General features: G+C 41.2%; 2 protein-coding genes across 4 annotated transcripts in view; one reads left to right on the top strand and one right to left on the bottom strand.

Moving 5' to 3' along the window:
- The window catches only part of ZNF277 (zinc finger protein 277), a 50,192-nt gene extending 31,214 nt beyond the window's left edge, over positions 1 to 18,978 (bottom strand). Inside the window, exon 1 of one of the 2 annotated variants that reach the window (XM_061640012.1) lies at positions 18,826 to 18,978. In XM_061640012.1, the coding sequence (XP_061495996.1) occupies positions 18,826 to 18,868 (43 nt within the window). In that variant the 5' untranslated portion in view covers positions 18,869 to 18,978. The remainder of the gene's footprint in view (positions 1 to 18,825) is intronic. The other variant, XM_061640011.1, reaches the window with a different exon arrangement.
- Positions 18,979 to 19,145: 167 nt separating this feature from the next.
- The window catches only part of DOCK4 (dedicator of cytokinesis 4), a 386,414-nt gene continuing 383,868 nt past the window's right edge, over positions 19,146 to 21,691 (top strand). For both annotated transcript variants that reach the window (XM_061640010.1, XM_061640007.1), the window contains exon 1: positions 19,146 to 19,417. In XM_061640010.1, coding sequence (XP_061495994.1) covers positions 19,381 to 19,417 — 37 coding nt within the window. In that variant the 5' untranslated portion in view covers positions 19,146 to 19,380. The remainder of the gene's footprint in view (positions 19,418 to 21,691) is intronic.

Genomic DNA, 21,691 nt, shown 5'->3' with positions numbered 1-21,691 from the left:
ATCCTGGAGCGCAGGTAGGTGATCTCCACATCTTAGCCCAGTTTCGTGTTGTGTGTGCGTGTGTGTGTGTGTGTTTGAGCGGCGTACACAGCGTATGTCTGAGCGCCGAAGAGATATAAAGAACAAAGTCCAGTCCTTTCATTTAAGATGAGTCCTTTTACTAGCAAAGCTCAATAAGTTGAACAGACAGTTACAAACACCTTCCTTCACTAACTTTCACAACCCCCACACAGTGCTGCTTCAGCTTCAAGGTTTTATGGCTTCTGTGCCAGCCGCTGTGACCTTGGCTGGCTCTGCCGTTTTAACCCCTTTTTAGTCTTTCTGGAAAACCAGACTCTTTCTACCCTCTACAGGCCCCCATCTTTTCCAGCAAAGACGTTTATTTCTTTTACAGACTTTTTCCAAACATTTTACAGTCAGTTACTTGTTTATCTTTACACAGTTTTCACGTTTCGGATTGATACATTCTAGGTATAACGTTTCATCTTTAGGCATTCCTTCTGTACACAGTTTTAGTTTATTTGCTTCTTGTGCTTTTATCTGGCTAATTTGAAAACGCTCAGGAGGTTTCCCTATGTTTGTTCTCTCAGACCTTCACGGTACCACCTGAGATTCAATCTTGCCCTCTTGTTTCACCATAACTGGCTCTATTTCCTCCTGTTTTATGTCGTGTTCTCTTATTTCATTATTTCTATTTGTGTTTTCTAAATCCACCTGAACTGTTGTCTCCCAATCTTGTTCTTGGGCTTTCACACTCCTACTAAGAACAACCTGTTTCTGGTGTGGCAGCCATACTCGATAGTAGGCATGTTGAAATCCTAACATATAACCCATTTGTGCCCTGGGCGCTAGTTTACCATGCCTTTTCCCCTTGGGTATGTGTACCCAGCACTTAGCTCCAAATCGTATTACATGCTGCAGTCTAGGCTTCTTTCCGTGCAGCTTCTCGTATGGCGACATGTTCAGTGCTCTGTGGAAGAGCCTGTTTTGTACATATGTGGCATAATGCATACACTCTCCCCAAAACACGTGTGATAACTTTGAGTCCTGCATCATGGCTCTGGTCGCATCCTGCAGCGTTCTATTTTTTCTCTCTGCCAAACCATTTTGAAAAGGTGAAAATGGTGCTGTTTTCGCATGTTCTATTCCCTGTTCTATTAAATACTGCTCAAGAGTGTGACTTGTGAATTCCCCACACTGGTCTGAGCGTATTTGCTTCACATGAGTGTCGTGTTGCACCTCAACCTTCTTCGGGAATTGTTTAAATTTTTCTTCTGCTTCATTTTTGGTTTTCAATAGGTACACAGTACAATATCTTGTATATTCATCTATGATTACCAGAAAATATCTGGCACCTCCTTGTGACCTCTGGAACGGCCCTGCCAGATCTATATGTATTGTTTGATATGGGCGACTGGCATTACTTGTAGCTTCCTTGTTTACCGAAGCTACTGTTGCTTTGGTTTGTTTACAAACCTCGCATTCCACATGCCTCTTGCATTCTTTGTATGTCACATCTTCACTATATTTGGGTGTTTTCTCTATTGTTTCAAAGTTGGTATGCCCCAATTTTCTATGCCATATGTGAACACAGTCATTATGTGGTTTTTCATTTGTTATTTTTGATGCCCTTCCCATTGGACCGAGCCTGACATAGAACAATGAATTCTTAAGACTCCCAGTTACACACACGTTAGTTCCTTGCTGTATTTCACATTTCCCTTTTTCAAATTTGACCACATAACCCATACTGTTCAGTTTTGCTACAGAAAGGATATTGCTATCCAAGTCAGGAACACATAAAACATCTGTCATGATCGTATTAAGCACATTTACTTGCACAGTACCCCTCCCCATGACTTACCTTACTGTACCATCAGCCAACAGAACAGCTTCCTTCGTGGGACGCATGGTTTTAAACAAGTATGTACTTTTCACCATACTATGTGTAGCTCCCAAATCTACAACCCAGTCGGCAATGTCTTCATCCGTCTTCTTGGAACTTGCCATCTTTATCATTTGTGCATATGACTGTCTATGTCCATACCTTTTATTCATACAGTCTCTTTGTAAATGTTGTCTTGACCCACATTTATAACACGCCTTGAGTCCAAAAGCCCTTGTTTCTTTTTCGCTTCTTTCAGTTCTTCTGTCATGTCTTCCGTTTGTCTCCACACGTCTTTCCCATTCCTGGATCAATTTCCCTGACACGTATTGTACTGTCAATCCATCGTCAGGCATCGCTTCGAGAGAGCTAATTTATGGATCCCAGGAAGAGTCCAGTGATGACAACATTATATATACTTGCTGTAATGGAGAATGCATGACCTCTCTCTCCTGTAACTCTGCAAACAACTTTTTCATTTCTAACAGATGAGTAGACATCGACACTCCCTCTGTAAGCCTCATTTGATGCAGTTTGCGCGCTAAATAAATCTTACTACTTGCCGTCTTCCTGACATGCACGTCTCTCAAAGTATTCCACATTTCTCTCGCAGTTTGTTTATTTTGGATGTGCAGCAGTTGTGAGTCATCCACGGCCAGAATCAAAAACGACCTCGCTTTCTCCTCCATTCGTTTCCATGGAGCCGGTGGTGGGGCAGCCGGTGGGTCATGCTCTATGACCTGCCATATGTCTTCTTTTGTCAAGAAAGCTTCCATTCGCAATCTCCAGCAAGAATAGTTCTGTTCAGTGAGGCGTTCCAAAGGCATTCCAGCAGATAATGTTACAGCCATTTCTGCAAACACGTCTAATTGCCTTGCCAGTCTGTTTTGTCCATATTCCTCGTCAGCTCTCCACAGCTGCCCATTCCCGACAATTTACAAGTCTTTCTATGATGCACTCTGCACGTGCTCTGTGCCACTCTCTGGGCCCATAACCCTTGTTGCGTGTGCGTGCGTGTGCGTGCGTGTGCGTGCGTGTGCGTGCGTGTGCGTGTGCGTGCGCGTGCGTGCGCGTGCGTGCGCGTGCGTGCGTGTGTGTTTGAGTGGCGTACACAGCGTATGTCTGAGCGCCGAAGAGATATAAAGAACAAAGTCCAGTCCTTTCATTTAAGATGAGTCCTTTTACTAGCAAAGCTCAATAAGTTGAACAGACAGTTACAAACACCTTCCTTCACTAACTTTCACAACCCCCACACAGTGCTGCTTCAGCTTCAAGGTTTTATGGCTTCTGTGCCAGCCGCTGTGACCTTGGTTGGCCCTGCCGTTTCAACCCCTTTTTAGTCTTTCTGGAAAACCAGACTCTTTCTACCCTCTACATTTCGTTGGTCTGATTTGATGTGTGTAACAGGAGAGGAAGAAATAGAGGAAAAGACAGCAGCAAAAAGAAAGGAGTGGCAAAAAGCAAGAGAACAAAGGGTATGGGCCCCCATCTAACTTTGGCTCTGGTATTACCTCCCCATCCCAGGCAACACAGACCTCAAGAGAAAAAAGGTTGCCTACTCCAGTGCTACTAGGGAATGACTGAGGACAGAACAGGCTTCTCCCTCCTGACAAAACTTTAAGGCACATATCATTCATGCTTATCTCACTAGCTCCTATGAACACTGACAGTTTGTAAGCAAAAAAGTGACTTATAGCACAATTCTAACCATATCTATTCAGAAGCAAGTACTAATGAATTCAATGGGTCTTATCCCCAGGTAAGTGGGGCTTGGAGTTGATAACAGCGACAAGTGTACTAGTAAACTCTACACAAGGAAAGAGAAACTATACTTGCAAGCATCCAAGATTCTGATGGAAATTTACATGAACCTTGCCCATTAGTAAGACACAATCAAGTTATAGATTTTGTGTCAGTATTATAACGTTTATGATGCAACAAGACTTTAAGAGCATGGCATATAAATATGGATATTGATGGGTTTGTCATTTCATTGTGTTGAAATGGCAACTATACCAAAACAAAATAAGAACATCTGCTTGAATGTTAAGTGTCTTTCTAATTAAATTCAGCAGTTGAATGGATCAATTCATTAGCAACAAGCTTGGTTTATTATCTCATTAATACAGCTAGCTAATACGAGGTTAGTTGAAAAACTTGACAACAATCCCAAAACAAGAAGGAACGCAACAACAAAAATGTACAGCCGAGAAAACAAGAACGAACAATGAGATGGATTTTCCAATAAAATAAAAATCCTAAAATCCTAAAAAAGAAAATAGAACAGTAAGCATAATACACGAAGGTTTAAATAGAGAGGAGCTCCATAGCATTTATCCTTAAAACACTGTGCATTAGATGCAAAACTGCAGGAGATGCAGGCACAAACTTTATTTAAAAATGGGGAAAATCGCAACGTTCAGAAGACATAATAGCAATTCAGTCCATGGGCTGGTCAGATGATATCTATCATAATGTCCCAAGATAGTGCCCTCAGAAGTGGTGGGAGAATGCTCTTAGGTAACATTTTGAATTAGGGTCGTCATCATAAAATCAGACTACTTTCAGGCAGGCTTTTGGGGTGGGCTAGATTTTATCTTCATTGTTTTTAGATTTTCAATGCCTATGCTGTACGTCGCCCAGAGTGGCTGGACAGCCAGCCAGATGGGTGACTAATAAATTCTATAAATAAATAAATATGCAACATCATTTTCTCAAGTCTAAAGACCCCATAAAACATTAATAATAAAGAATACACTAAGTAGCTATCTGTATGCTTATAGTATACATTTCAGTAAACATGAAAAACCAATGTGCGATGGGATAGTGCTCACCCACCTGCCCAATCTCTGGCCCCACCTGAACTTTGCACATTTGACACATCGTATCAACTCCTATGTGCACAGAGTCCAAGACACATAGGCTCAATAATGTTTACTCCTCCCCTTTCAGCAGGTAAAGATTGTGCTTTTCAGACTTACACATGTTAGGCAATTCTACATTTGTAGGCACCTGACATTATGAGCAATGTGGAAAAATGAAGCAGGTGTGATCCCAGTGCCCCATTCCCTATCAGCTCTAGAGACTTTGCCTACATGGGTTCACAGCTCTTACACACAGGACTGAAAAGATCCTAGTTTCTACCATCAGACTGTTCAGGACCCAGGCAATAGAGATATGGTATAAGTAAAGTTCACATTACTGAACTAGTTTACAGTCTTTTTGTGCAATGCCTTGAACTTCAATTTCCTAGGTATGAAAAACAGTCTTCCGTATCAAAGCTGATTGCAGAGACTTTTTTCAAAAAAGGAAGAAAACTTATTTCAGTCCATGAGTTAAATTCATGAAAGTTTTGTGAAATGTTTCAGATCCTCCTAATAAAATGAATTAGCATTTCGTTCAAGTTCATGGGACTCATTTGTCTATTACTTCATTCATTAACATGCTATTACTGGTACATGGGAATTAGCCAAGCAACCACGTCTTCTGAGAAAGCACATCCCACAGATCAGTCAGCCTCAGTATTCGGCAGTTATCCACTGAATGCAAATTTAATACTTCAAAAAGGCTACTTCATCCTACAGTTAAATTAGGTCAATTTTATAAGAGCTATGTATCAATCCTCCCAAACATCCGCAGCTGTCAAAACACAAGGCTTCAGTGCATAAATGTATATTAACCATGTAGGTTTCAGAAGACCAGCAAGTTACCAAACCTTGTCATCTGAGTTTACTTCAAGCAGGTACTGATAGAAATGCAACTGTGTTTAACAGCAACATTTAACAGTGTTGTTCAGCAAGGGAGCTTTAGATTCTGCAGTTCATTAGCATTAACAAGTGTTGCTATGGGTACCAGAGTGGAGGCGTTGGAATATAAGTGAATGGAAGAAATAGGAAACAGATGAACAAAAATCTTCAACAGTTTGAGGGAAACAACCCAAATTAGGCCAGGCTTAAAAAAAAAAGATATTCTTCCTTCACCTATTAGTGAGTCCAAGTCACTGTATAGGTCATTTTAAAGGGGAAAATGGAGTAATATACTGCTTCATATAAGAAAATACATTAGCACACATATATGTTGAGTTTTTGAGAATGAGCTCCAGTGAAACCACCCCAGTAGACCTTTAAAGAAACAAGAACTTATTTTTAAAATCTTTGCCAGGAATGATGTACAGAGTGCTATATATATTTTAAAGGTATTATTGATTTTATCTGTGTTTTAATGATGCACTTATGTCTATTTGTTAATTGGTTTTAAATGGATTTTAGCTGTGCTTTATCTTTAATTTTATTTGTATATTACTCGGAGAGCTCTGTGATCAAGTGGCTTATAAATCTTCTAAATAAAATAAATATGAACACCACAGGGATAGCATGTTTATTCATCAGGGTGAACGCCTGGCTTTTATTACTCTGTAGGAAAAAAATGGGTTTTCTCACTGCAGGGAAAGTAGACTAGTCCTGCTTTGTCACTGATGTGGCCAATTATCTTCTGTTATTAGAACTGTTTTATTACATGGATTGCAAATGGATAATAGAGAGTTATGTTTTAGTTTAATGTTCATAATGAGATTGATGGATTCAAAAAATTCAGAAATATATTAATGGTTATCAAGCCACTTGCTCAGCTTTGGTATGCCATATATAAAATATGAAGAGGTAACAAAATTAAAAAAAGAATATACTTTTCAATTATATAATTTATATTATATACAACACCCCCCACTGCAAATACTCAATTTGTTAATTATAAAAGTAACACTCATTGTTCAGATTTCAACACACACATTCTAGCCACAGACAATCTTGAATTTTCTTGAAAGGAACATAGGAAGCTGCCCTTATACCAAGACAGACCATTGGTCCATCTGTCTCAGTAATGCTAACACTACTGGCAGCAGCTCCCCAGGTTTTTAAATGAGGTCTGGAGATGCTAGGGGCTGAACGTGCTACCCTTTGTATGCAAAGCATGTGCCTTACTACTCAGCCATGGAGATGTGGATTACCAGTCCGGCTCAAAACTGCCATGATACTTCCTGTAACAGGCAGGGCCTATGCCAGAAAACATCATGTCTTGATAACTGCACAATCCCTAACATCAGCAGATGTTTCATCACTCTAACAGTGCTATTATTTCTACTTTGCATAGAGGATTTGAGATGAAACACAGCCTAAGATTCTCAGTCTGCACATCCCACCTCTTCCAGCTTAGGAGGGCCACTGAGGGTCCTGTGGCAACAGGATACCAGTATTTATAAGAGGTAAATCTTGTTTTTCTGATATTAGATTGATTAATACAACCAAAAAATTTTCTGTATTCATTTAAATTATTTGGACACTGATAAAGGTGCAACTGAACCACTAGCTCAAGGAAATATTGTTAGTTCCATTTTTTTAAAAAAAACAACCCCATTTTTCCTTGTTCAGTTAATAATAAAGGTAGAAAGACTTGGTTAAAAAATCTATTTACTGCTTCCAAATCTAAAACTATTTTTTCCCTGGGAAATTGCCAACTCTGGAACAAGAGCTCCTCACAACTGTCTTCTACTTCCTCAAGTTCCCAAATTACTAGCATCTTACATTTCTTCCTTTGTCACAAAACCATTGTGCTGAATATGAAAGACAAGCATCTATGCCCCAAAGAACAAACCTAGTATCTAAGCAAAACAATATGAGTAGTATATTAATACCACCACTAACCAAACAGGAGTTATTTAAATATAAGACCAACAGACTACCTTCCATGTTTAAAGACTGTGTAAAAACAAAGTCTCGTAGGCTTGGATAGGCAGATTCTGATGATAAGGCAAGGAGAGAGAACCTGTGCCCTCCAGATGTTGTTAGACTATGGTTCCCATCATCTCTGATGATTGGCCATGCTGGCTGGGACTGATGACACCTGCAGTCCAACACCATCTGGAGGACTACAGGCTCTCCATCCCTATAGTATGAAATTCCATAAATAAGGGGTTGCTACTCAAAAGCTCTACTGGCTGATAAACCAGTCTTGCCTCTAAACAAAATGAAACCTACTACAAGAGTCTCTTTACTTGCAAGACCTCAGTACTTGCTTGGACAGCCCTGGTATAGACCATATAGTTCACCTCACCAATGTATTGTTTGCATTGGAAGATCCGCCAAGTCCCAGTTTTCTGCTCGTAAGATACCAGGTGCTGCCCATTTCATTCCACCCAATACATAATCTTTAAAGGATAGGTAAACAACCTATGGCCCAGAAGCCACATGCGATCCCTGATCTCAGATACATAAATTAGAGTGTAATATAGATACACTGATTGGTTTGAACTTTGTGTACTGTATGTTTAAAAGTCTGGTTTTTGCTATGTTTTTATATTTTGCATTTTTTGTTGCATGTCACTTTGGTTCTGCTTGAGAAAGGTGTCTGCAAATTATAACAGCAGCAAAAACAATACTTTTATGCAGCCCCCCTATGTCCTGAAAATTCTTTCTTCTATTGTAGCAGAGTTCCTTCCTGTATGCCCTCCTTTCTTCCTTTCTTCCTGCCTTCCTTCTACGTAGTCTCAAAAATTGAAGGGTCTGTATTTCAACTGATAAAAATAAAAAATTTTCTGGATTACTTAATTTAGAAAACTACTCTCTGGCTGTTCTGCCTTTGCCCACTGTCACATGTGAAACTCCAGCAACTACCCTCTACAGCAGCCTTTCCTAACCAGTGTGCCTCCAGATGTTGTTGGACCACAACTCCCATTAGCTTCAGCCAGCATCGCCAATGGGAGGCTGACGGGAGTTGTGGTCCAACAACATCTGGAGGCACACTGGTTGGGAAAGGCTGCTCTACAGCAACACCCTGCTTTGAAGTGTTCAGACTTGTGAGAGTTCTAACACCAAAGTTAATTTAATGTTCATCAGTATATGCATAGCTAAGCAACAGTTGGTTGTGATAATGTTTCATCTACTTTAATGGTGCAGTTCAGTGGAGAGGTGGCAGCATATGGAGCCACGGGTGTATAAGATATTTTATACAATACAAACACATATTGCATTATACTCTCCTTTAACATTTTACTTCCCGATGTAGGTTTTTCCAAGGTGTGTTAAATTGTCTCTAGAATAGAGAAGGAGCGCCAACTTTCTTCTCAAAGCAAATGTTAAATGAAGAATAAGACAGTGCTGTCTTTCTGCACAAGTGGTTCGAACCTCATTTGAAGCATAGATCCTGTTTAATTATGTGCTAGTGAAGCTTTGAATAAAGCCAGCTATTTTATTGGCATGCTATTATGCTTCCTTCATTCCAATCTTGAGTGCCTTTGTTTCACAGTGGCAATTCTAGCAACTTGGCCCTTTAGTTTAAATGCTTACAACAATAGTTTCTACTTCATTAGGAAACAAGATTGGAAGTGGCTTCAAGTATGGCATCTCATTCTCAAACTTAGCTCTTTTGGCAAGTTTCAGTAAAACGTAAGAAGCACAAACTATTTTTTCCCTCTGACAACAAGCATATACTTTATATCTAAATGCACCTAAATGTTCCAGGAGATTTTAACAACAAACACATCATATAGTATCTGAATTTAGCTAGTAAACCCAGGATATTAGCTTCAAAATAAATAAAATATCTGGCTTTAAACCTATTTCCTATTTTAGTGACATATGCAGTTTATTTTAGTACACTACACCCTCTTTATTCAACAGGAAGCAGAAGAAACTAATTTTAGTATACTGTACACTATATCCCCTCATCCATAAGGTGGGCAATAAACAAGAGAACTAAGAGTTTGCCACAGGTTAAACGAGGGGCCTCCACCCATTTGGGGCACAAGGACACATTGGGAAATCTAAGAAGCTGCCATGGGCGCCACAAAATATCCGTTTCACTGAAGGAAAAAATGGCAATGCTGAGATGCTTCCCCCACAAACAGGCAGAACCGTCTACATATGCACACACCCGAAACAAATAAGCACAGATCAAATAAAGGAGGCAAGCCCCTGCAACCAACAACAAAAAAAGAGAATGAAAAACCTCAATTTCTATGTATGTATGTATGTATGTATTTATTTATTTAACATTAGGGCAAGGGGCCTTAGCAGGCACCAAGAACGGTGCCTGAGGGTGCTATGGTGCTCATGGGCACCACACCAGGAACTCCATGATTAAATCAAGGCAGTTACTGTTAATACTAGAAATTTTCAAACATTGGCCTTGTCAAGACATGCAGCAGAGTGAAGTGAAAAAGCTCTTCCTAGACAGTACCAGTTAAGGCTGCTGGTAGGACTTTCTATGCTTTAAATGCTACTCTATGAAAAAGTTCATATGCATAGAAGAGTAGGGAAAAGGTTAGGCTAAACCTTTTCTTTCTGACATGCTAGATTCCTATATGCAAAGAGATATGAGGACTTGAAAGAATACTTTAAACATGTCATCTCCAACTGTCCTCTATAGCAGTGCCAGGAAGCAGAGAACCAACCATTTATTTATTTCATCAATTTATGTACTGCTTTGAAGCTCACTGGGTGACCTTGGGCCAGTCCCTGCCTCTTACCCTCAGAGGGAGGTAATGGTAAACCCCCTCTGAATACTGCTTACCATGAAAACCCTATTCATAGCCCATAAGTCGGAATCGACGTGAAGGCAGTCCATTTCATTTTTCATAGTGACAGTCATCTATAAAGGGTATCAATACAGAAGACTCAATACCATGAAATAAAAAATGAGTTAAAACTGTAAAGTCAGAACTCAATTTAAAAGCTGGCTGAAATAAAAAAGTCTTCAGTAAGCACCAGAAGTTCAACAGCCCTGTCTAATGTCAGCTGGAAGGAAGTTCCTTAAAAGAGGGCCCACAACACTGAACCATGGCTCCTGATGGATACAAGCTGTGTATCTGAGCCATGACGGACCACTAACAGTGACTCCCCAAAGACCTCAGGAGTGGAGATGTAAGGGTTCAGGCAGACCCTGGGGTATTCTGGACCCAAGTTGTTAAAAACCCTTAAATTAATACATATAGTAGCCAGGGCAAGCTTCTGAGCACTGGAGTTATGTGCTGGCGGCCACGGCAGTCTATCCCCATCAACAATCTAGCTAGTGTTTTGCACCAGCTGAAGCCTCCGGCCTGGCCCAGCCAAAGTCAAGAGTAGACCCACAATGAGCGCATTGCAATAACCTAGTATTGAGGTTACCAACACATGAATCACTGTTGCTAGACAATCCCTGTCCAAGAACAGTAATAGTTGGCGTACCAACCATAGCCAGTAAAAGGAATAGCTAGTAGAAGCTAGCTGCCTAGGCAACCTGAGCCTCCATCAACGAAGATGGATCCAGGTGCACCCCCCAAACTCCAAACCTGTTTTTTCAATCCAGAGCAGGCAACTGGCCGATCTCCCAGACACAGGAACCACCCACAGTGTCTTCATCTCCCCAGGGTTCAAGCTCACCTCATCCACTCCACCACTGCACTCAGACAACAGACCAGATCGTGCATAGCTTCTGCTGACTCAGATGTTACGGAGAAGTATAGCTACATACCATCAGCATACTAATGACACTTTGCTGCCAAATGAGCACATTCTGGAAACTTTGCTGCCAAATGAGCTCAATCTCCAGTGCCACTCATCTGCCCTTGAAAGGCACCAAAGAGGGGCCTCTGATGATGACCTCAGTGTGCAAGAAGGTTCATGTGGGAGAAGAGCCACCTCAGTCCCAAGCCACAAAAGGCTTTAAAAGGTAGGCACCAGCCCTCTTAACCTGTGCTCTGAAAGGATTCAAAAATCAATGAAGCTGTTTTGATCCTGCAAGATACATTTCCTTCATTAAGAGAAAAGTGGCATTGTCTCACAGAGAGACTTTATTGAGATATTAAAAAACATAAAAAGAGAAGTGGCAACGTTTTAAAAAGATATCATTACTGTACTAAGTTTGCAATCCTATAATCTTTACCCAGGAGTAAGTACCATAGGTATGCACAGGATTGTGCTGTTTAATGCCAAAGAACACAAGCTTTACAGCTTGTCACTAATATATGAAGCAGACTGACCAGCTTCCCTAGAAAGGGCATTCTAAACTTGTGATGGCACCACCTAGGTGGCCCCAATTCAGGATTCAAGGAATCTTTTCCCCCAAAAAGGAACAAAATACTATATGAAATAGTACAGGGTGGGGCTGGGATTCTCAGGAAACTAGTGGGCATGAACATTACCTTCTCTCCACATAACCCTTCTCTTTCAACAAGCCTTTTAAGTTGAGACCTTATCCCAGTCTGTGTCTGTGTTGGAATTGCTTTTTTATGTGTTTTTAAACCTTTTTAAAAAAACAATATGTTTTTAACCTTTTTTTCTTTTTTAAGATGTCTTCAAAGCTTTAAAAATGTTTTTAAAGATGTTTTGTTTTAATGTATTTTAAAGTGTTTTTATGATGTTTTAAAGTGTTTTTAGTGCTTTTATTTGCCGTCCTGGGCTCCTGCTGGGAGGAAGGGTGGGATATAAATCAAATAAATCAATAAAATATACCCTTTTGCTGTCAAGTTAAATGCACCTCAGGTGATGGATCTTGATGGCACATGCATGCTTTTAATACCATTACTTTGCTATCTTGTTTGACATTTGATGGGTTTTATGCTTCTTATGAGGTTGTATGAGAGCCAGTGTGGTGTAGTGGTTACGGTGTTGGACTATGACCTGGGAGACCAGGGTTCGAATCCCCACACAGCCATGAAGCTCACTGGGTGACCTTGGGCCAGTCACTGCCTCTCAGCCTCAGAGGAAGGCAATGGTACAACTACCTCTGAATACCATTTACCATGAAAACCCTATTCATAGGGTCGCCATAAGTCGGGATTGACTTGAAGGCAGTACATTTCCATTTTCATGAGGTTGTATTTTGTAAGTTGCCTTGAGTTCACTTGGTGAACAAGGGCAGGGTAGAAAGTAGTGGTTTTTTTTAATAAAATGCCACTCCTAACCATGCTGGAACAAGGTGATATTCTATTATTGGCAGATATTTTACAATTCTAGCTCATTGGTAGAAAAGAGGTGAAGCAGAGTAGGGAGCTTAGCTAATAGTTCTTAGATGGTGCTTTGTGAGCCAAAGATAATGGCCATGGAACCCAGGTGGGGATGCTTGAAACATATGCATAACACCTATAGGAAAGGATTGTACGTGGAAGCTTGTTTTCTTCCCAAATTGTTGGGCACTAGATGCTCCTGCTTTCAGTCAACGCTTAGTACGGTTATCAGAAAATAACTTTAAAAGGTTTTATTTACATTTATTCATATGATTTTAATTCAGTATAATTAACATCTACTATTTTAAGAAACTCAATTTTGGTAGTGATAATAACTGGGGCTTAGAATTTAATTAGTAAAGCTATTTCAGACATAATCACTTGTGCTTGTAATCATTACCCTTCTTTAACATAACTGCATTAAAAGATTGTGCCTAAAACACCTGCTAAGATGTTTAGTAGGAGAGTCGTTGTTTTTGCTTCTAAAGACAGTTTTGAAAGGCCACAAGCCTGGAAACACCCTTAATGGCAATGTTAACGGCACAACCAGACCAGATATTCCTAAGGATCTCTTGTGGCAGAAAGTTCTGGAATCTGAGAGCTTTCAATGAGTTTGCTTAGGGGCTTGACACAGCTGATTGTATTGATAAGGTTTGAAATGGATCAGCACCTGGACACCTCTCTCCTTCCTTAATAATAATTAGCACTGACTTCACCAACCTGGCACCCTTCAGTTGCTTTGTACTAAAACTCCCATCATCCCCAGCCAACACATGCTTCATGTATATTACCTCTTATCTTTACAACAGACCTGTATGGTGGTGGGAGTGTGTGAAAGAGATGGGGAGTATGAAAAATAATGGTGGCTTAACTAAAGCCACTTAGTGAGTTCATGGCCAAGGGAATATTTGATCTGAAAACTTTCTGGCTCACAGCTCACACTTTTCAACACCACATAAATTCTCAGGCAGGTTAGGCTTAGATTGTTCAAAGCCATCCAGTAAACTTAATGGTTGAACAGGGATTTGAAACTAAGTTTCCCCAGTCTCATGTATCACCATCCATTTCATCATCACACTGACTATTTCACCTCATTAAACATGACCTTCCACTGGCATAACTGTATTGGTGATGTCTTTGTACAAGGTTCTTGTACTAATATCCAAAGCCATGGGTCCAGAATACCTTAAGGACCACCTGAGCTCTTATATCCCAGCTCGAGCACCAAGATCATCCAGAGGAGTGCTGTTAGTTGTCTCTCATGCTTGAGAAGCCTGACTGGCTTCAGCTAGAAGTCAAGCATTTAGGGTTGCCAATCTCTACTGTGGAATACTCCTCCAGCAGAGATTCAGCAAGCATCCTTGCTGCTAATTTTTAAGCATTTCTTGAAGACCTTTTCATGTTGACCAGCTTATTCAGTTTAAATTTTTTCAAGATAAGCCAGACATGTTTGTGACTATTTTGTTTTCTTCTTATGTCTTATTGGCCAGATCCAAGCTCTCTTGGATGAACCCAATTTTGTAGATCCATTTCAATCAAGGTTCAGTCTGCCTTGGTCACCCTGTATGCTGACCTATGTTAGGACAGAGATAGGGGAGGTGTGTCCCTATTAATCCTCCTTGATTTCCCAGAAGCTTTTGATACCATTGACCGTGGTATTCTTCTGGAGAGGCTGTCTGAGTTGGGGGTGGATGGCACTGCTCTGTAGTGGTTCTGGTCCTATTTGGATGGTCACTCTCAGAGGGTGATGCTTGGGGAATATTGTTTAGCTTCATGGAGCCTCCAATGTGAGGTTTTGCATGGTTTGATTTTATCTCCCCTGCTATTTAACATATACATGAAAGCGTTGAGTGGGGTTATCTAGAAATTTGGAGGAAGTTGTTAGCAAAATGCTGATGACACACAACTCTATCCTTCCGTTACATCTCCAGGTGTGACAGTAGATGTGCTAGACCAATGTCTTGCCATAATAGACTGGATGAGAGCCAATAAATTGAGGCTGAATCCAGACAAGACTGAGGCACTGTTAGCAGGTGGTTCCCTAGACGAGATGGAGGGGTTATGGCCTGCTCTTGATGGGATTACACTCCCTTTGAAGGAGCAGGTACATAGCTTGGGAGCACTTCTGGATCCACTACTGTCACTTGAGGCTCAAGCGACTTCAGTGGTGAGGAGTGCCTTCTATCAGCTCCGGCTGGTGGCCCAATTATGACCCTATCTGGACAGGGATAGTCTGATTTCTGTTGTCTATGCTCTGGCAACCTCTAAGTTAGATTACTGCAATGCATTATTTGTTGGACTGCCTTTGAAGACAGTTTGGAAACTGCAGCTGGTGCAGAATTTGGTAGACAGACTACTCACCGGGACAAAACGGTTTGAGAACAAAACACCAATTATGGTGCAACTGGACTGGCTACCAGTTAGTTTCTGGGCTTAATTCAAAGTGCTGGTTTTTACCTATAAAGCCTTAAACGGTTCAGGCTTTATACCTCAAGGACCGCCTCCCCCTATATGTACTGACCCTGCGCTCGGCACCGGAGGCCCTTATTAATGTGCCCCAAAGGAAGTGTGGTGAGTGGCAACACGAGAAAGGGGCTTCTCAGTGATGCCCCCCCGTTTGTGGTACACTCTCCCCAGGGTGCTACGCCTAGCGCCATCATTATCTATTTCTCTTCTCCCAGGCATTTGGTTCTTAACTTTAGAAAACTTTTGGAGGACTTCTGTTGTGTAGCCTTCCTAAGAAGGATTGCTCCACTGTCATAAGTACTGTTTTTGTTTTTAACTTCTTATTTTTAAAAAAATCTTTTACTTATTTTTTAAATTTAATTTTTTTTATTTTAGTGCACATATGTGCATAGAAAAACAAATTTAAAAAATAAATAAATAAAAATAAATATTGTCCCTGCATATTGCACAACAGCCTGACATTTTATAAGTAGGGGGGTTATAAAATATTTTTATATAAAAATAAAATGATATGTAAACAGCTTAGAGAGATTTTTCTGCATATATAAGGTGGCATAGAAATGATTCAAGTAAACAAACAAAACACCACTTATTTTTGTTCATCTGAGGTAAAAATGAACTGCTGTAATAGTAACACACCATGCGCCTCTACTTTGTGAATCTTTACAAGCAATTAATTTTCCTCCATTTTCCCAATCACATCATTAAGCTGATTAGGATCATATACAGACACCGATTTCCCAGAAGCCCAGTGGAAAAAGAAAGCAAATCTAAGGATTAAGAGGAGGAGAGGTACTTAGAGAGGTAGTGGGCTCTCTGGCACTAGAGACATTCAAGAGGCAGCTGGGCAGCCATCTGTCAGGAATGCTTTGGTTTGGATTCCTGCATTGAGCAGGGGGTTGGACTTGATGGCCTTATAGGCCTCTTCCAACTCTACTATTCTAGTATTCTATGAGAGCACTTGCCTTGAAGAGAGAGCTGGAACACTAAAAGGCAAAAATTGTTCTTTAAGAGACACACGTGAACATGTGTCAAATTGGCCCCTCAAATGTGGTGTGCCACAGGGCTCTATCCTCTCTCCCATGCTATTTAACATTTATGTAAAACCGCTGGGAGCTATCATCAGGAGGTTTGGGCTGCAGTGCCACCAATATGCGGATGACACTCAGCTCTACCTCTCATTCAAGTCCTCACCAGAGTTGGCTGTGGAGACCATGTCCAAGTGTCTGGAATCCGTGAGTGGATGGATGGGAAGAAACAGGCTAAAGCTGAATCCTGATAAAACGGAAGTACTGCTCGTGGGAGACAAAGGAGGGTTGGGAAATATTGACCTGGTGTTTAATGGGGTAAAACTGCCCCTGAAGGACCAGGTCCGCAGCCTTGGGGTGATCCTTGACTCCGGGCTGTCCATGGAGGCCCAGGTTTCATCGGTGTGCCGGGCAGCTTGGGGTCAATTGCGTCTCATCCGAAGGCTGCAACCCTATCTTCCTATCCATCAGCTCCCACTCGTAGTGCATGCTCTGGTCACCTCTCGTTTAGACTACTGCAATGCGCTCTACGTGGGGTTACCCTTGAAAACAGTCCGGAAATTACAACTGGTACAAAACACGGCGGCTCGTTTACTTACGAATAGCCGCCGTTATGATCATATTACCCCAGTGTTATACAATCTTCACTGGCTTCCAGTTATTTTCCGGGCTCAATTCAAGGTGTTGGTATTAACCTTTAAATCCCTACACGGTTTCGGCCCAGTATACCTGAAGGAGCGCCTCCACCGTCATAAAGTGTGCCGCCCAACAAGATCGGCCACTCAGGGCCTTCTCTCGGTTCCGCTGACTAAAGTGGCTAGGTTGGTGAGGACTCGAGAGAGGGCTTTTTCTGTGGCGGCCCCCACGATCTGGAACTCCCTCCCAATGGATCTTCGTCATGCCCCTTCCCTAGATATATTTCGCCGGGGTCTGAAAACTTGGCTATTCCATCAGGCCTTTACGACCTTTGAGACTTCCAAGGTGAACTAGTCCTAGAACTGTAAAAACAATCTACTAAATACTGTAATTTTTGTATTATACTGTACTGGCTATATTGTTTATTGTTTATTGTATTTTATCATGTTTTATTGTAAGCCGCCTAGAGTGGCCATTGGCTAGATAGGCAGCCTATAAATTAAAGTATTATTATTAGTATTATTATTATTATAACTTAAATGTTACATTGCAAGGATCCTTGGACATATGCAAGTCTACACCTTGTAGTTGGCTTCAAGTCTGTTCCTTATCTGACATTCAGTATAGAATGGGATTATATCTTCTTGAAGTCTTTTAGATTCCTCAGCAGAAGGAAAAAAGGAAAAGCTAACCAATTTTCAGGTACTCTATAAAGACCTGGTTTGCCAAGGAAAAATTTGTATAAAAACTTCTACACAGCTTATGACATTTCATAAAATCTGCAGGAAAGTATGATGAGTCAACTGCAGATGCAACAATGTCAGATCAAAGCAACAGTACTTGATAGACTAAACAACTAATAGAAATTTTGTTATCCATGACACCTTTTAACCATTCTCTCGTACTCACATAAGAATTTGAAAGATGTGCATTTGCAAGCTGCAACAATCTCTAAAAACCTGACCCATGTTAGATAACATATACTATAGGTTTATAAAAGAGATTTGCACATTATGGAGTTGTTTTCAGGACTTTCCCTCCCAGTCATCTCTTTACTTCAACTCATCATTCACAAACTGAACTTACAGCATTACATCTTCATTGATCTTTAGAAAGGGGACTGGCAAAAACATGCATGTACCTTTCAAGGGTAGAATAGAATCGCAAGCTAAGCACGCCACAGACTGCATATAAACTACATTAACAAAAAAAACTTACTACGTTTCTTTTGTAACAGCTTGGACATAAAGTATTCCAAAGCACACCTTACAGTGCAAATTTACTCGGAGGAAATCCGATTACATTCAGTGGGGTTTACTCACAAGTACGCATGGAACTGCGCAATCCCATGCATACAAACTCAAAAGTACTTCACGCTGTGATCCGTGGGTTTTACTCCAAGTGTGCGTACAGGATTACGGCCTGAATCCTTCAAACATAGCGTGGAGAAGATTAGCGGTAGATCTGATTTACCTGCCATTGTAAGGCGTTGAAAGATACATGGGCAAAAACCTATCTGGAAAGGCTCTTCTCATTTTTAGTCATGTTCTAGTTGGGCAGCCAGCAGGCCTAAGTACTATTCATGTATTTGTGAATATTTTAGCAGACTTAAGAAGGGCATGTTTATTTGTTTTTTAAACTATGAATTTACTTTCGTAACCGTCTGTCAACTTTCCCATCCATATAACTACTGAGCTTGGGAGAGAACCACGCACTACTGAAAGACAAGTCACAGCGACACGTTAGTGAGTGACTACAGCGAACTTGAAACAGACACCCAATACAGTAACTTTGTTGCCTGAAAAAAACCACTCAAGGGAAAAGGAACTCACCGTTCTTCGTCTCCGCCTCTTCCAAACCTTGAGAAGCTGCCATGCTACCGGGAAAAGCCAAAATTATATTGCACAGAGACTACGCAGTATTAGAATGCCTACTGGACCAATAGAACATAAGTAGTCACTCCCCCCCCCCCTCCCGTGCAAAGCATGTCGGGAGCGCAGAACACGTCTTTTGTTTGGGCCCCGGACTCTGTCAGGGAAAATAACGTGAAAGGTAGGCGCGGCTTTAGAGGACGCTCATCGGCAAAATACTACATTTCCCATCATGCATTGAAATCCTTAAGGGGGCGGTGAAGGGGCGGTGCTAACAGTGAGTGTCCCAGAGTGTGAGCTGGGTTCAGTCAATCAGAACAATGACTTCTGCGCTGGAGCCTGAGGAGTGAAGCTGAGACACACACAACGAGCAGGAGGGGCGGCTCTAGCGCTAGCCGCCGGGCAAGGGGATTTGCTGGTTGGCAGTCGCCGCTGTTCCTCTGACCCGCGGAGGAGCTGCGGCTGACTCTGCTATTGTTTGGAAAAAAGGGACCAAGAGTCGTCTCACTCTTTAGTATGTGGATTCCTACAGAGCACGAGAAATACGGAGTGGGTGAGTGAGATCTCCCGTCAGGCTGCCTTGGCGCCCGTCTGATTGCTGTCTTTTTGCCCTCCCCATGGCTATTGTAAGTGGCTAGAGTAGGAAAAGGCAAAGCAGTCCAATAAACCTCTCGTTCGCACACCCTGTATCCTTTGCTCCTTTCGACCTTTCCCCCCACGCTTTGATCTTGGCAATTCCGTGTTCTCTGAGCACTTTCCAATTGGATGCTGGTCTATGGTCCAAGCGAAAGACATTACATTTGTTTCATCGCCACTCTTTTTCCCTTCCTCATCCTTAATCCCCCCCAAGTGTCATTGTGGAATAATAATAATAATAACAATGGATTAGAGATTTGGGCTACCAATATTCATAAAAAGAGACTAGTGGCTTCTTTGTATATCGTGTTGCAGACACTTTAAAAAATGTATCCAATTAAGAAGCATCGTTAAAAAGCTCCTCAGTCCACTCGGCGTCCTAAAAAAATCCGCAGATTAAGCAAGCTCACGATTCTGCAGAAATGTGTATTTTGGCGTGGGATTTAAATACAGGGTAAAACTGCTGCCATCTTCCGTGTAAATTGCTAGAGGCACTAATGCACGGCCGAATGTGATGTGGTGTGTGTGTGTGTTTTGCGGGAGTGTTTTTGTTTTAATCTGGATAGTAACCTACTTCCAGTAGCGATGTTTTTGTTCTCGGGTTTAATGGAGTACAAAACTGTCTGGACTGCACAAGAAAACACACAGGGTGATATATTATCCATCAGGCAACTTGTGATCCTGTTTCAGGAGGAGGAAAAGCTGCTTCCATCCTCTCTACAACAGGTGAACAACAAAGGATATTCGATGTTGACTGATGAATGTGGAATTTCTCATCTTTTTCTGCACCCCGCCTCCCAACAGCAGAATATGGGATTTCTTCTGATTTCTCTCTCTCTCTTTTTCCACACACCCTCTCGCCTCTACTGAATATTTTAAACTGGTATTTTCTCTTTCCTTCCAGTCACTTACCTAGATCCTTCTGATACTACTTGGGGCTATTAATTTTTCCCCAGGCTTATAGCTAATCTTCCTTTGCAAAGTAAAGGTTAATACTGTGATATCAGATATGTTGTACATTGGTGCCCCTTTAAAACTTACTTTTTAAATGGTGTGAACATAAAGAATACATGTGTTAATTTTCTCCTTGTGTTGTGTTTGGAGAGCAGTTGTCATTGGGCAATGGGGGTTCTTTTCCCCACCTCTGCTTTGGAGATGGGCTTCCAGGGACTCTTCAGTGGATAGACAAATAGATGAAAAATTGCTTATTGTTTTGAACCCCACCTACAAAAGTGTTTGCACTTGCTGACTAGATCCACGCAATAGCAGCTGTTTCGATTGGTTTCACAAGTGAAGGGCATGGCAAGAATGTCCTTTACTCTGTGCCTGAGGTATGCCTGTACACCGAATTGTGGATGACACAGAAAATCTAACTGGAATACAATAATTTTTGTATTCTTCTGTGTGACCTCTCTGTATTTAACAATTAGCATGGGAGCGAAGACCTATTCCATGCAACTGCTCCATTTGGAATTGATCCCAGATGATGCTCTCTGACCCAAACGTTAAATTATAGAAATAATTGATGGGATTTATTTTCTTGACTTCTTTATGTGCCCAGTCACAGCTGGGTTGCTAGATATTGATTAGTCCTCCCACTGGCCTTTGTAAGGAACACACACACACTGAGCTATGTACATGGATTTAAAAGCTTCTTTGGTATTTCCTGGAATGGCATGTGGGATATTACTGGTCAAGTATTTCAGGGTCCACTTGCTTGCATTTTGTTGCTGCTTGAACTTTGTCTAAAAGGGAATATTTTTCTTAGTGGAAACATACCGTTAGTACACAAAGGACAATCTGATTGCTACATTATTTTGTTGAATGGAAAGGAAAATATATACAATTCTGATTTGAATTGCCAACCTAGAGTTGCTCAACCGTAACCTTTTGCTTAAAATACATGTCTACCTAGTTAACTTTGTACTGTGTTCTGGATGTTTGTTACCTCTTTGTAGCATTGCCTCTTCGATGGAAGAGGTGTGACAGTGTGGCTAACCTATTATTCTTGTAATCTCAGGGGAAATATAACATGCCCTGTCCTGAGGGAAAAATAAGCCTTTGAACATTCCCTTCATTGACCTAAATATTTGGTTCTGCTTCTTGAATTACTTTAAACATACACCACTGTGCTACACTGAGAATGCACCAGCCAATTGTCACTGGCTGAGTGGAGTACATGTGCTGGCTG

Source organism: Rhineura floridana, chromosome 8 (genome assembly GCF_030035675.1).
Source record: "Rhineura floridana isolate rRhiFlo1 chromosome 8, rRhiFlo1.hap2, whole genome shotgun sequence".
Taxonomy (NCBI): Eukaryota; Metazoa; Chordata; class Lepidosauria; order Squamata; family Rhineuridae; genus Rhineura; species Rhineura floridana.
Note: the sequence above shows the minus strand (reverse complement) of the source record. Positions and strands in the feature narration are given on the sequence as shown.